Source organism: Acipenser ruthenus, chromosome 21 (assembly GCF_902713425.1).
Source record: "Acipenser ruthenus chromosome 21, fAciRut3.2 maternal haplotype, whole genome shotgun sequence".
Classification (NCBI taxonomy): Eukaryota; Metazoa; Chordata; class Actinopteri; order Acipenseriformes; family Acipenseridae; genus Acipenser; species Acipenser ruthenus.
Window position 1 is genome coordinate 2,338,401 of NC_081209.1, and position 13,516 is coordinate 2,351,916.

At 47.6% G+C, this 13,516-nt stretch overlaps 1 protein-coding gene across 4 annotated transcripts in view; it reads right to left on the reverse strand.

Moving 5' to 3' along the window:
• Window positions 1-3,349: 3,349 nt before the first annotated feature.
• The window catches only part of LOC117427831 (GATOR complex protein DEPDC5-like), a 28,974-nt gene continuing 18,807 nt past the window's right edge, over window positions 3,350-13,516 (reverse strand). For 3 of the 4 annotated variants that reach the window (XM_058994265.1, XM_058994267.1, XM_058994269.1), the window contains 10 exons: window positions 13,317-13,468; window positions 12,844-12,927; window positions 12,347-12,479; window positions 12,138-12,246; window positions 11,511-11,738; window positions 6,951-7,120; window positions 6,281-6,452; window positions 5,215-5,275; window positions 4,891-4,973; window positions 3,350-4,604 (listed from right to left, as the gene is read on the reverse strand). In XM_058994265.1, coding sequence (XP_058850248.1) covers window positions 4,309-4,604; window positions 4,891-4,973; window positions 5,215-5,275; window positions 6,281-6,452; window positions 6,951-7,120; window positions 11,511-11,738; window positions 12,138-12,246; window positions 12,347-12,479; window positions 12,844-12,927; window positions 13,317-13,468 — 1,488 coding nt within the window. In that variant the 3' untranslated portion in view covers window positions 3,350-4,308. The remainder of the gene's footprint in view (window positions 4,605-4,890; window positions 4,974-5,214; window positions 5,276-6,280; window positions 6,453-6,950; window positions 7,121-11,510; window positions 11,739-12,137; window positions 12,247-12,346; window positions 12,480-12,843; window positions 12,928-13,316; window positions 13,469-13,516) is intronic. The other variant, XM_058994268.1, reaches the window with a different exon arrangement.

Here is a 13,516-nt window from a genome sequence, read left to right on the forward strand (position 1 = left end):
CCCCAGTAGGAGGAGGGGGGGGGGGGGGGGGGGGGGGGGGGGGGTGTATTTGAGGTTGACGTCACCAGCTATAAATAGAATCGCAGACCAGGCAGCCCGACACCTGCGCAATGGGAATGCTGCATTGTGGTGCTGCAGAAGAGGTGGTGCATTGGAGTCACGCACACGTTAACTGGCGTGGTGCTTACAATGCATCCAGTGCAATTTATTGCTAGATTAATATGGGCACTTGGTGGAGGATGCACTTTTTAATTTTTTTTACTTTGTCCATGTTGGCGCTGCTAGTAGTAGATCGGTCGTGTCTTGCTATTGCAGGATCAATACCCCCCACCCCCTCCCAAACCTCTCTCTGTCATGCTTTCACCCGCTGATATTGACCGGCAGTGCAAAACTGAATCGAGAGACTCTTAACAAAGCCTTCTGTGGCATTGACTGGGCAGCAAGTACGATATGCACTAATATTACTAAGAGCCAAGGACCAGCCCAACACTGGAAAGAATCAGCACAGGGAACAGATTCAGACGGGTTCTGCAGGACTGCAGGTTTTATGCCTGTAGGAGCCCTTTGATAATAGTTTCAAACTCTTTCTGTCTGATCTCACAGACCCCGATTAGCACTAATCTTGGACCGCATTAACATGAAGGCAGTTACTGGAATCAGCGCTAATCAGGGCCGTGACGCTAACGCTGAGCTGTTCATCTGTACTTCCCAGATGATGGTTTATCAAAAGCTCCCTGGTGTTCAGATTCCTATTACAGATTAGCCAGCCTCCCTGCTCCTCAATGTTAAATCAAGGTGATTGGTCACCTAATGAGGGGCACAGCTGGCATGGGTGTAAAAGTGTGATGCTGTGTTTCCATCTCCACTGTGAACCTGGGCTGGAAAACTGCGCGACTCCCAGTCTGTTCCAGTATCCAATCACGCGACTCCCAGTCTGTTCCAGTATCCAATCACGCGCCTCCCAGGCTGCAATGCAGTACTTCTGGAAGGTTTCAGTTTTTTTTAAATGCTTGTCAGTGTTGATGCAATGAGTATAAAAGCTCCATGAATGCAGATGAGCCTGGCTCTTTGGCATAGCGGTTAAGGCACTCGCTTGCAACGTGCGAGGTTGTGTGTTACATTCAAATGCAACATGCTGTTAAGTGTGTAAAGTCATTAGCCAGCGGCTGGTAAGATGCTATTTCTCCTAGCCACAGATTTTGCCGCTTCGGCAATCTGGCCAACTTAATCTGTTATCAGTTCTGCTTCAGTAAACCACAGAGGGGCTGCAAGGGGGCTCACTGTGCTGCTGAGCACTGTTTAAATTCGCACAGACCTGCTCCCAAGAGGCTGGGGGCGAACCGTCTGCCCTGCACATCCCAAGCACGCATCTTAACCGCTGTGCGAAAGAGCCAGGCTCGTCTGCATTCGTGCATATAGAGCTACACCTGTGTTAAAAGGTGCTCTTGTGATAACAATTTGCTCTGCACCTCCAGGCTTGGCTAGTGCTCCTTTACCAGCAGTTTCCGTGTTCAAAACATCTTTTAACGTGCTGCCATGCTGAGTCCCCACATGGCTTTTGACACAGTGCTGTTAGTCATCTTCATTATGAGCATTCTGCATTTACACCCCCCACCCCTTCCTATTGACACACTTCCATCTGTCCAGGATCAAAAGATATTCTGCATACCAGCCCCATCTGTCCAGTCTGTGGATCAATGCGAATTCCTACTGGGAACAGGGGGGAAACTGGAGTAGCTGGGGGGTCCTCTGTGACCAACAGCAGGCTCCACAGCCTCTGATGAGCTCTCACCAGGAGCGAGGGTAGAAGAGGGGCTCCAGAGAGAAAATATCCCCTCCCAGACCAGATGGGAAAGAGAGAGAGAAGGGGAGAGTGAGGGGAGGCTGACGTTGATGAGATATACTTAGGGAGATGAGACAGTAGCCGGAAGGGAAGGACAGAAAGAGAGAGATCTATATTCCTGTGCTGAGCTCACAGCTCCAGCTCTTTCTTGGAATGCAGGAGAATGTCAGGGAGATGGAGCAGGGAGGAGGGGAGGGGAGGATTAGTTTACTTGTGCCTGCAATAAGAGCACAGCAACGACACATCCTCCAGCATGACGTCCTCAGAGTTTGGGTTTACTGTGAGCCAGTTCTTCATCAGTAATTCAATATTTTCAATCCTGAGTTGTATTTTCACAGCAATTCATTAATTAACATAAAAAAAAAAATCCCACATGAGTATTTCAAATTTAGCAGTCATTAGAAAAAGCTCTCTCTTCTGTGCCACCTCAATACTGAGCCCGTGCTGGGACGGCGTCATTCAAGAGGCCTCCCAAATTGTCCCTCGGCCCCTCCTCCGTCTCTTCATATTAATGTCAGCAGGCAGCTCTGCTTATATAAGACAGGGGTTCTTTAATATGACACTGCCAAGGACATGTGTCCCTGCCGGTGCACCTGTATGGTTTGGTATGCGGTATTCGTGTCACTCTTAACACTGTGCTTGTTCTTACACAATTACAAACAATCTGGACTAGATTCTGCTCCAGTGTAAACTGTGCAACATGCCAATGTTACATCAAACTGCTCCAGGTTAACATAACCCACGGATGGAACATTTCTAGCGTTACTAAGCACAGTAATGCGAGACGATTACAACGACACCATCAAACATTGAACCAGGTGTCCGATTTGGACATGAAATTGATATTTAGAGTGTTTCGTTGTTGTTGTTTTAGTTGGGGTGAGCCATTAAACCCTGCCGCCTTACTTTTCAGACATGCGTTTGCAACACTGAGCGTGCTCTCGGGTCACAACGCAGCTCACTTTATAAACAACAGGCCCTCCAGTACAGCACTGGGATCAACGTAATTAACACTGCAGGGGTGATGTCACGCTGTCTACCTAGCAACAGAGAGGGAGAGAGAGATAGAGAGGGAGGGAGAGTGTCTAGGACCCAGGTGCAGTGGGTCAGAGGTCAGAGGTCAGTGGTGTGGTGACTGTCCATTACATGGCAGTAAATATATGTACAGTGTATGAAACATTAACTGGCATTATGAAACACAGTAAACAGTAAAATAGCATTATGTTAATACTTTGTATTCCTTGTAACTGTCTTTCAATACAGTTTCATATCACTATGTGTGATTAATCGATTGAACCAACCCTTAGTTGTAACCAACGTGCTTATCTTCTGGTCGTCAAAACACACAACAAATGGAAAGGCTCAAGTATCTAATTACTTGCCGCTGTAAACGATGCAATATTTTCTCAGGTTTTCTCTACTCTGAAGGTTGTTGCCTCTTCACACACTCCATGTGTCCTGTGGTTTGAAATCCTGTTTGAACCGTTCCAATAACACACAAGCAGCTTCACGAAACAGCAGTGCTGCCCTCTGCAGGGAGCCAGTATATTTGAAGAATTAAAGACACGTGAGACACTTTGAACACGTGCAGTGCAGTTGCAGTTTGATTGAGTGCATCGCTCACAACATGAATATCCAGGCAACTTGATATCATGACATCATTCATAACACATTATACAGCCACACCGGTCAAACCATATCTGCGTCATACAGGTGGTTGAGTTCTGATAATCATAAATCAACAGCACAGCTCCTGGTGCAGTATTTCTTACTGCACATGCCCAAGTAAATCATTAGCAAGCTCTAAAATTAGAGGCATTATTTTAGAGGATAGTGCACATGGTTTATTGATTTCCAGTTGTAAAAGTGTGAGCATCACTAACTGGGTGGGAGGGGTGAGGCATGAAGCATGAAGCAAAGCCCACCCCCCCACACACGCACACGCACACGCACACGCTGCAAGACTGACACTTGTCCTATCAAGACCTATCGCTCCTCCTGTTACTCCCTCAGCATCTGAACTCCCCGCCTATTGCAGCGAGGATGGCTGGGCTGTAGACGGTTCTCATACCTTCAGAAAACACGTTTTTTTGGCAAATTGTTTTTAACAGAGTCCAGGCTGTAGGACAACCCGTTTGTCTCACAGAAATGATATTGACTCTGATGGGGTTGGTGGGGTGGTTCTCCCAGTTGGTTCTCCCAGTTTCATCCCCAGTGACCTCAGTTCTGATTGTCAGGTACTTCTCTCCTGCTCCACTTTTTCCTTTCCGACCCTCTCCCTCAGTCTCTACCCCTCCTCCATCTCTCCTTCAATCAATCATACACGGTTTAAAGCGAAGCCTTATAACCTCGTCATAATTCATGCAATGCCTGAGGTCTCTGTCCCACCATCCCTCTATCTCTCTTTATTCCTCTCCTCTCTCTCCCTGATCTCCTGTCTCCCCCGCGCTCCCTCCCTCCCTCTCTCAGGGGGCGCTGGCGTTCATCTTCTCCAGGCAGCTCTCCCAGAAGCTGACGAGACGGTTGTCCTTGTTGGCGCAGAAGTCGGTGAAATCCCTGAGCAGCCGGTCGGCCAGCCTCTCGTCTCCGGTGGCCCCGGAGCGCCAGGTCTTGGTCAGCATGGTGTTGTACGCCCAGTTGTAGCCGATCTTCTCCTCTCCGAACAGGCTCTGGTTGGAGGAGCTGGTGGAGTTGCGTCTGCGCCTCTGTTGCCCTGTGTTGTACTTCCTCTTGGAGTAGGGCAGCTGCAGGAACACGGTGCCTGGGGAGCAAAACAACAAACACACAAACAAGCACGCTCAGGAGTTAGAGGTGTAATCTCACTGCCCTAATCCCATACCAGACACTCAGAGTTACAGGTGCAATCTCACTGTACTAATCCCATACCAGACACTCAGAGTTACAGGTGCAATCTCATTGCCCTAATCCCATACCAGACACTCAGAGGTAGAGGTGCAATCTCACTGCCCTAATCCCATACTAGACACTCAGTTAGAGGTGCAATCGTACAAGTTGCTGGCAGGGGTTGCGCACTGCTCTGGGCTCACCTGTCACATGGATGTACTGAGGCTTGTTCTCAGAGGGGAAGTTGAAAGCAGAAGCCGAGAACTTGTCCTGCACAAAACCGAATCTGCAACCAAACAATTCCTGATTATAAAACACAGCAGGGTCTGTGTTCATAGCAAATTCTACTGGCGTTCAGACAGACACAAGGGTCAGCAGTCCTCCCTCCTTTAGTGGGACTCAATGCTGTCGGTTTCAACAGAGATTCATCGTCGAGATCGGCAGTGTGGACACCGAGACAGTGTGGACAGTGTGGCTCACTGCTCGCTGGCAATCCATCAGACAGAAGCTAAGAAAAGCTGTATTACCTGTAGAGAATAGCCTCTTGGAAAAGCTGCATTCTGTCCCAGTATGTTTCAGGTTCAAATCCTGCAATCACAAGAGGCAGACGTGAACAATCTAAACTCAAGATACACATTTGTTAGTTCTTTCAGTTTTTTAAGAAGCTGACAAGTATGTCAAATATTTTTTTAATATGTTTTTTGGTCAATATGGTTCAACAGCATGCTGTCTTTCTAATAGATTCCCCATTTATCAACAGCACACCCTCTTCACTAAATTGGTTAGATTTTGTTTTTCTCACCTCTTAAGGGAAGGAGCAGTAAATGACAGGAAGTTTGATTGAATTAAACTTGGGCAGCGCTCCCGTAAGCTCGGTATTTCTGAATGGGTAGCTGGAGCTGATCACAGCGATCAAACAGAGGACACCAAGTAGAGAGCTCTACTGATTATCCACACAGCACCCACCAGAGAGAGAGAGAGAGAGAGAGAGAGAGAGAGAGAGAGAGAGAGAGAGGCTGCACTATGCAGGGGGAGGGAGCAGTAACCCAGTCTTGATGCTTAGCAGCTCAGGCTGGCACGCTGCCTCTGCTACAGCTTGCTGGCACGATGCCCAGATCAGGTCTGCAACTCCCTTTTCTGTGACTCCTCACCCAGCCACGCCTTGCAGCACAGCCTCTCGCGCCCACAGCTCCCTTTTGATTGATCCAACCCTTCAGCAATTACTGGACTGAAAACAGCGTTGGGGTGTAGTGCTGAGGGGAGATGCCTACAGGCGCAATGGAGGTCAATTCTGCACTAGTCGTAAGCAAACACGTGCAAGGGAATGAAAACACACTCCTGAGAAAATGTTGTGGAAGGGGAGGACTACGGTCTCCAAAGACTTGTATTCTTGTGGGATTTTGGGTTGGGGATATGTACAGTATAGAGGTGCGTCAGGATGACTAAATTAGAGTGGCAGGTTGAAGTTCCTAATGAACACACCAGACAGGAATCCCCATCAGAAGAGTTTCTTTGCACACAAAGCTCTTCCAGCCTGCTATCTTCTCTACATGTTTCAACGACACTGAAGGTGAATGAGAGCGCTGGACTGACCCTCGAACAGGTGCTCGCTGCCCTCCTTGACCAGGCAGCCGATGGCGAGGGGGATGAAGAGCTGGGCGCGCAGCGGGTCCCCGTACAGGTAGCTGGGCAGCGCGAAGGGCACCTCGAGGACCGGGACCAGCAGGAATCCGCAAGAGGTGGCCTTCCGGTGCCAGCCTTGGACCTGCGCGTGGGAGAGAGAGAGAGAGAGAGCAGGAGAGGAGGCACAGCACACAGGCCAAGGAGAACTTGACCATTACACTGCTCTTAAATGCAACACAAATTCAGTGAAATGTTTGTTGGTAATTTCATTAGGAGTAAAATTTGTATCTCTGAATTTTGTATTTATTCCATGTTGCTGCTATTTTATTGTTGTGCAAAATAACTATTATATCAAAAAGTATTTATATTGACAGTATCACATGAAAAAAAAAAAATCTCAAATTCCAGTTTAGTAAAATTACAAAAATGCTAATTTAACCAACTTTTATCAGCCAGCCTCCTGCACACATTACGGATTGCATGTGATAATAATCCGGTACACTCCTGATTTCATACAAGCCTTATTCCCCTTTGAGCCAGCGTGTGATTACTCTGAGATCACGAGGCTCCTCTGTATGCCAGTGCGCTGGTCACACTGTGTGTTAGGCACTGCGGCTCTGGAGCGGACCCAGCCTCCTACCATCTCGAAGAGCACAGCTGCCGTGACGGCCATCCAGTGCAGCTTCACCTCGAAGGCAGCGCTCAGGGAGAAGTTCCCATGGTAGTAGCAGCTGCACCACTCCATGCGGTCGCTGCGGTTATTCACGTCCACGTCCAGAGTCACGGTCTTCTGCTCCGGCACCGTGGCAGCTTGAGGTTCGAAGGGGAAGAAGCAGCCAAAAGGGGAAGCAAGTTAACGGGATGCTTTGCACCACCATTTTCCCCCAATATTGAATTTTCGTACCTGTTTCACATCCTGTCGCTTTTTTTCCAGCTCGGATATTATTCCAGCAATGATTCTGAAAAGACGCTTCAAGGATAAGGAAGCGAGGCGGGGGAGCCATATTAGCGTTGCACTGGCCTCAGTGGGACACTGGATCACCTATGAGTTTCAGTGCACAGTGCAGCGCTAATACGCTTCCCCACAATCTGCCTTGAGGAGTCTTTTCAGAAGCATGTGATGCTAGAATACACAGGAAGCGTGGCAAACAATGGTCTAAGAGACTATTGATAATAATAAAAAAACCCAGACATGACACGATATTAAACAGGTAACAAATTCGATATCAGGAAAAGGTACTGTAGATGATGTAAAGTATGCACGTGCTCAATTTGAATGTTGCATTAGCTTACATTGTCCAGCAGTTCATAACACTGAGAACACAAATAAACACACGCTTAAGCACTTAAATATCTGTAACAAACACCAGGAGATGCTTGGGTACAGCGTCATGAGCTGCAGAGAATCTACAAGCCCATACCAACTCCACGGCAAGATGTCTGAAGTTAACGCATCGTTTTATATTTCAACAGAACGGAATGACAGCGCCCCTGTTTTTGACCGTGTTAAGAATGACTGGAAGATGATGCAACATTCAAGGGTTCCTCTGCAAAGGATTTCCTGGAATCAATCATCAAGAGTAAATGTCTTCAGAGCAAAACCTCATTATGGAAATGCCATTGGCAGGCTGGCACTCCAGACCAGACAGATCTGTGTGTGTCTGAAATGAACAAGCTGCGAATTCACCTGCTGTACGAAACCCTGCGCAGGCTAAGTGCATCTCTGCTGTATTGAATACACTGTGTATTAATGTGTCTCAATTACATTGGGCAGTAGGAACAAGATCACCACTTTTTCTGTATTTAATAATAAATAAAATCTTTATACTTACAAATCCCATTGCCTGGAACTGTCTGAATAAACAGCAGAGGATGTTTTAAAGCATCAAAAAGACATTTCATTAAACATTTTCAACACCCAGTTGCAAACTAATTAGGACCAGAAGCCAATAATTGATCTGTACTGTGAGTTTGTCCACCTGTCTAAACACTGCACAGTGCATTCAGTGTCTCTCAGGTTGCTCTGGTAAAGATTTTACGGGGTCTACAATGACATACCAAAATAAACGAACAATGCAAAAGCTTTTTTTTTTCTGTGATGAATTTTTGCAAAGATGCCAACTCAATATACAAACATACCACTGGGGGTAACTATAGACTGTAGGTGGATTGACTGGATGCACTGTACAATCAGATACAAACATGATAATAATACAAATCAACAAGGAGAATCAGAGGATTCACAGAAACAGACCACAACACTACTAGAGAGTGACTCTGCACTCCTACAGTAAGCATGCAGGACTCCAGGGGGAGGGAGGATTAGGGTTTGATTTGCAGTGGGAGACTGTGGGGTGCTGTTCGTGGCGTTAGAGCCAACACACCTCCACTCAGCATGCAGGTCCACTTCACAGGCTGTCGCTGGGCTGCGGGGGGACCAGTCAGAGGCAAGAGAGAGGGCTGACGGGGTCACATGGAGATGAAGATGGTGATGCAATCGGGTTAGGAAAGCTGCACACTGACAAAGGCCAACAGGACACCGGGACACTGCAAAGGGGAACAAGCTCCTTCCCATCCTCCTGTAATGCTTGAAACGCAGAGACGGCACGTGAAAGACTTCTAGTCAAAACCACTGAATTAAGTTGAACAGCTCTGGATGATGTACTGACTAGAACAGCGAAAGCACCCGGCTTCTGCTAGATATTGGATTCCGGAGTGCTGGCATGACGATTAGCTGGGGTACAATTGACTGAACCAGCGTGACGTTGGTTGCTATGGTGACGGTTACACATCTCCGAGGGGTGCAGAGATGCAAGTAGCGCCATGGCAACCGGTATCACGTGACGCTACACCACTGCAAAATGATTTTGGAAAATATAACAAGAATAAAAGAAATAGCAGTGCAGTGTTAAATCATGGCTGCAGCTCTGCATCGCGGTGTGGGAGGTGCGACAATGTTGCAAAGTGACTTTTGAGATGGAAATGGAATGTGCTGGAATCAGAGGTAACCCGAGAAGAATCTAATGGCATATATTCTCAAAGCCGTTACCACACAGGCTACTTCCACGAAACATTCACTCACATAATCTCAGACATTTGTGTGCTTCTCATTGTGTAACATTAAAGTTGAATTAAAAAAAGGGGGTTTTATAAAATAGGAGTAAATATATATGGAAAAGACTGGAGTAAAAGGCTCTGAAAGTGTGACCCCCCCCCCGCCTCCCACTGCGGACTGGTTTTCTTACAGAGTTACCTCCTGATGGGGTGTTTGTAGTTATGGGATATCGATCTGGCATGGGCTGCTTGTTAAACGGGCATGACGTGTGAGGATGCTCTCTGTTAGTGCCAAGTTTGAGGGGTCTGATGATGTGTGTGTTCCTGCAGAGGAGAGACGGAGACACTGAGACTGCACGGACCTGCTCTAGAATATGACGGCAGAAACTGAGCAACGCACCCCAGAACAGGACGTGTGCACGACACCCCATTCTCCTCTCCTACATGCACATGACCTCGACACTGACTAAACACAAAGCAAAGCGCTTTCTAAACTCACTGCGGTTAACGTTTTCAATTCTGTAAACATGTGGTAGGCATCAATGGCATATACACTGCATGCATATAGGAACTGCCTTGTTCCCCTTGAGATGATCCCTCCAGGGCATCAGGACCTGCGGGAGGTCGATGTATCGTTGGGATGGATTTGATTGGGTTGCTGCAGTGGCCATGGCAGCACTTCAGAAGAGCAGGGGCTCAGCGGTAGTCATTAGTAAAGCTCTCTCACGCTGTTATTAGCAGGAGGAGGTCTGCTTCAATGGTAGCGATCAGCTCAATACCAATACAAATCTCTTTTTTTTTTTTTTTTTGCCCCTCGTAGGGCAGTGTCATGCAATGCACAGATAGGCGTAGAGGGCAGTATTGTTCAGTTGTTTGTCTTGTGCAAGTTCCCCACCCCCCTCCCTTTTTGTCTACAAGGAGAATACCAGGTCACTCAATGAACGGTTCCCATGTATTTCTTGCAGGTATTCTTAAGCAGATTCTGTGATATTTTTCCTCTTTGAAAACACACAGCTACCGAGTGTTTTCTGATCTGGATGAAACACTCTTGGCTGTTTTTCTGCTGCGCTTGGAACCGCGTCAATGTTAAAACAACACCTGGAGCATTTCAATACGACTATCAATCCAATAATCCATGCAGGATCATTTTCTAAACCGCACAGCATGAGAAAACTCATTCCCAGCTATCTGACACAAGGGGCAGATACAAAGCAGTGCCCTACTTTAGCTAACATGTAATCCTACAACACTGCAGTCTGGAAGATTCAAACCAGACAAATGGACTGAACTGCATCTCTCCCCACCCCACTTTGCAATATTGATTTATTTTTCTTTAACCTGATCGCAGTCTGTGCAGAACCTCTTCAAATGATTTACTGGCACCATTCCCTTAAAGGTGCACTCACTTCAAAGAGACACTGTGTTCCTGCCTCTCTGTGTGCTGTGATTGGGGAGGAGAGGAAACGGAATTGAAGATGCAAGCAAGCACCCCTTTAAAAGGCCAGTCTGCTCTCTGCAAATCAGTTAACAGAAGCAGCTGTGGGGGATCTGCGTTGCTCATTTGTTCACTTGTCTGAAAGCGTTCAGGTTTTTAAAAAATGCTTTTCAACTGTGGAAATGCAACCAGACTGTACAAAACAGTGGTTGTGGGTCTGTGGAAGCAGGGATGGGAAACTCTGGACCTTCCAGAGCATTTCTCTGTTCCAGCTGTTATAAATTGTTTCATTGCAACAATTAACTCTCCAGCCAGGACCTGAAGCAGTTAACTAGGTAGAAAGACCCTCCATGAACTGAATTGCCCACCCCTGTTCTACACTAACTGCCTCCACCCAAACCATGCCCTCCTGACCCGACAATAACTGCACCTACATACACCATCTGTGCAGCTTGTCGAATTGAAACTGCAATTTGCAAGTTTCATGCCTTCAAATCAATATATTGTGTTTTTTTTTGTTTTTTTAATTCATTTTTTAAAAACATTTTTAGAAGGATCACCAGTGAAGCAGACGCTGCATTCAAAGAGTCAAACTGCCAAATGAACGACCGGATGTTGGTTTGTTTGTTTTGGACAGCGCTGTCCATGTGAGACCGTCCCCTTGCAGAGTAGCCCCCTCGCAGCCCCTTGCCGCCCGGGTCGTGCGTCTACCTAATAAAGCAGCTGCCTGGCTCCGTCCTCCGAAACTGCGGCTGAAGGAACTGTGCCTACTTGCATAGGACGCGGGCCGGCTGGGCAGCCACGGAAGGAAGAACACGGGGATTTCAGAGTGCAGCCTCTCCTCCAGAACAAAAGCCACCTCAAACCACTTCCTCTGGAACAGGGCGAAGTCCTCCATGGCAGCCGTGTACCAGATCGTGGACGGCTGGATCCCCTGGACTGCCGAAACACACAGCAGAGAGGAGAGTGAGAGCTGCATGCTGCACAGACCACACAGACTACAGGTGACAGTGCACTGACAGCAAACCCAGAGCCAAGGGAAGGGATGGAAATAAGACTCCCACTGCATAGCAGTTTGATCCATTCCTGGGTTTAATGAGACACACCTGAGCTTGTTACCTTTACGCTGTGGCTAATCAAGCTCATAATAGAACCTGGAATGTGCAACAGTCTTACTTCCATCCCTGACATAACAAACAAGACAACAAGGTGTAATGGTTTGGCATCTCAGCCCACTGCATTGCAGTTCGGTGTTGGGGATAACATTACTACAGATTCACTGGATGAGGGTCACGAGTGATTCGGATGCCTTGATGTCAGCCCCCTTTGCTGCAGTACCTCTGTCTGGGTCTCTGTCCATGACGATCCTGTAGAAGTGGAATCCATACACAAACGTGCGCATGGCCTCGCCGGAGGCGTGCACGATCACCTGGTCATCCAGCATTTTCTACAAACAAAAACAAACACAAAAACTTCAGGTTTCTGTGCACTTTTTAATACCTGTTACATCGATAGCCACGGCTTGCATGTGCACTCTCACACTGTACCTGCATTATATCGATGGCCATGGCCTGTGTATGCACTCCTTCCACGTTGTTGACCAGCCAGTGCACCACCTCCGCACTGATGAAGCAATGGGCAGGGAGGCCCTTCTGCTCAGGGAGAAGCTGGACTCCAGTGCTGTAATGAGGCACAGCAGCTCAGTCAGTCGGGTCTGCAGCTCACACTGCAGTGCGTCACCAACTTTCAAACGAGTTCACAAACTGCATGGATGCACGATAGCGATCACACTGGGACAAGTCTCGCGTTCATCTGTTAAACATTGTAATCATGAAGGAATAAAATATATGAAGTAAAGAAACAAGCATGAACATTGTTTTGTGAATTTAGATTACAAGACCTGCACCAGTAATTCACCTTTGAATATCGTAATGCAAAAAGGGTACTTATTCATGTGAACGATTATTTTTCTTTCTTCAGCAATCTTGGTTGAACTCAGAAGTTGGAGGCTTTCTGTTTCACTGCGCTCGGTGCCCTGACTTACGTTGGATGCTTCATGGCCTCCAAAATCTCAGCCAGCGTTGAAGAGGACGTCAGTGATCTGGAGACTCCAGAAGAGGGCTGAGCACTGCAAGATACAACCAATCACATGAGAGGGCAGGCAGGCAGGCAGGGCTCCTCTCTCAACCATGAGAGGAGCAGCAAACGGCTCGGGAGACAATGATATCTTCCTTTCAGAGAGTCCTGGGGGATACACAGAGGCATACACCTACACATACCCACTGACACACAGGCGTGTTATACAGAGCTGTCTTAAACACTCTTTTAGATGGCCCCTCAGGAGGTTGTTTTAAGCAGGTTATATAGGTGGCAATGCGGTGCTCTACAGGATCACAAATGTATTATATTGCATTGTTACAAAAAAAATGCGTCTCCCTATAGCAGCCCTAGATAATGCTGAACCTTCAGTTAGCTGCAGTTTGATAAACTAGTACCACCCCAGTGCCCTGCCCCTACCTGCCCTCTCCGGCGCTGGTCCAGGCTGCTCCCTGCTCCCCTGTGTTCTGGCAGTTCTGCACACTCCCAGCCAAGCTGGATCTCTCCCCCGACTGGACCGCAGAGCCGCTCTCCGTTGCATTGCCTGCGGCCACCGACTGATCCGCCAAGATCTGGGGAGAGGAACACAGCATTTCAACTGAACGGCCCCTTCATCATCA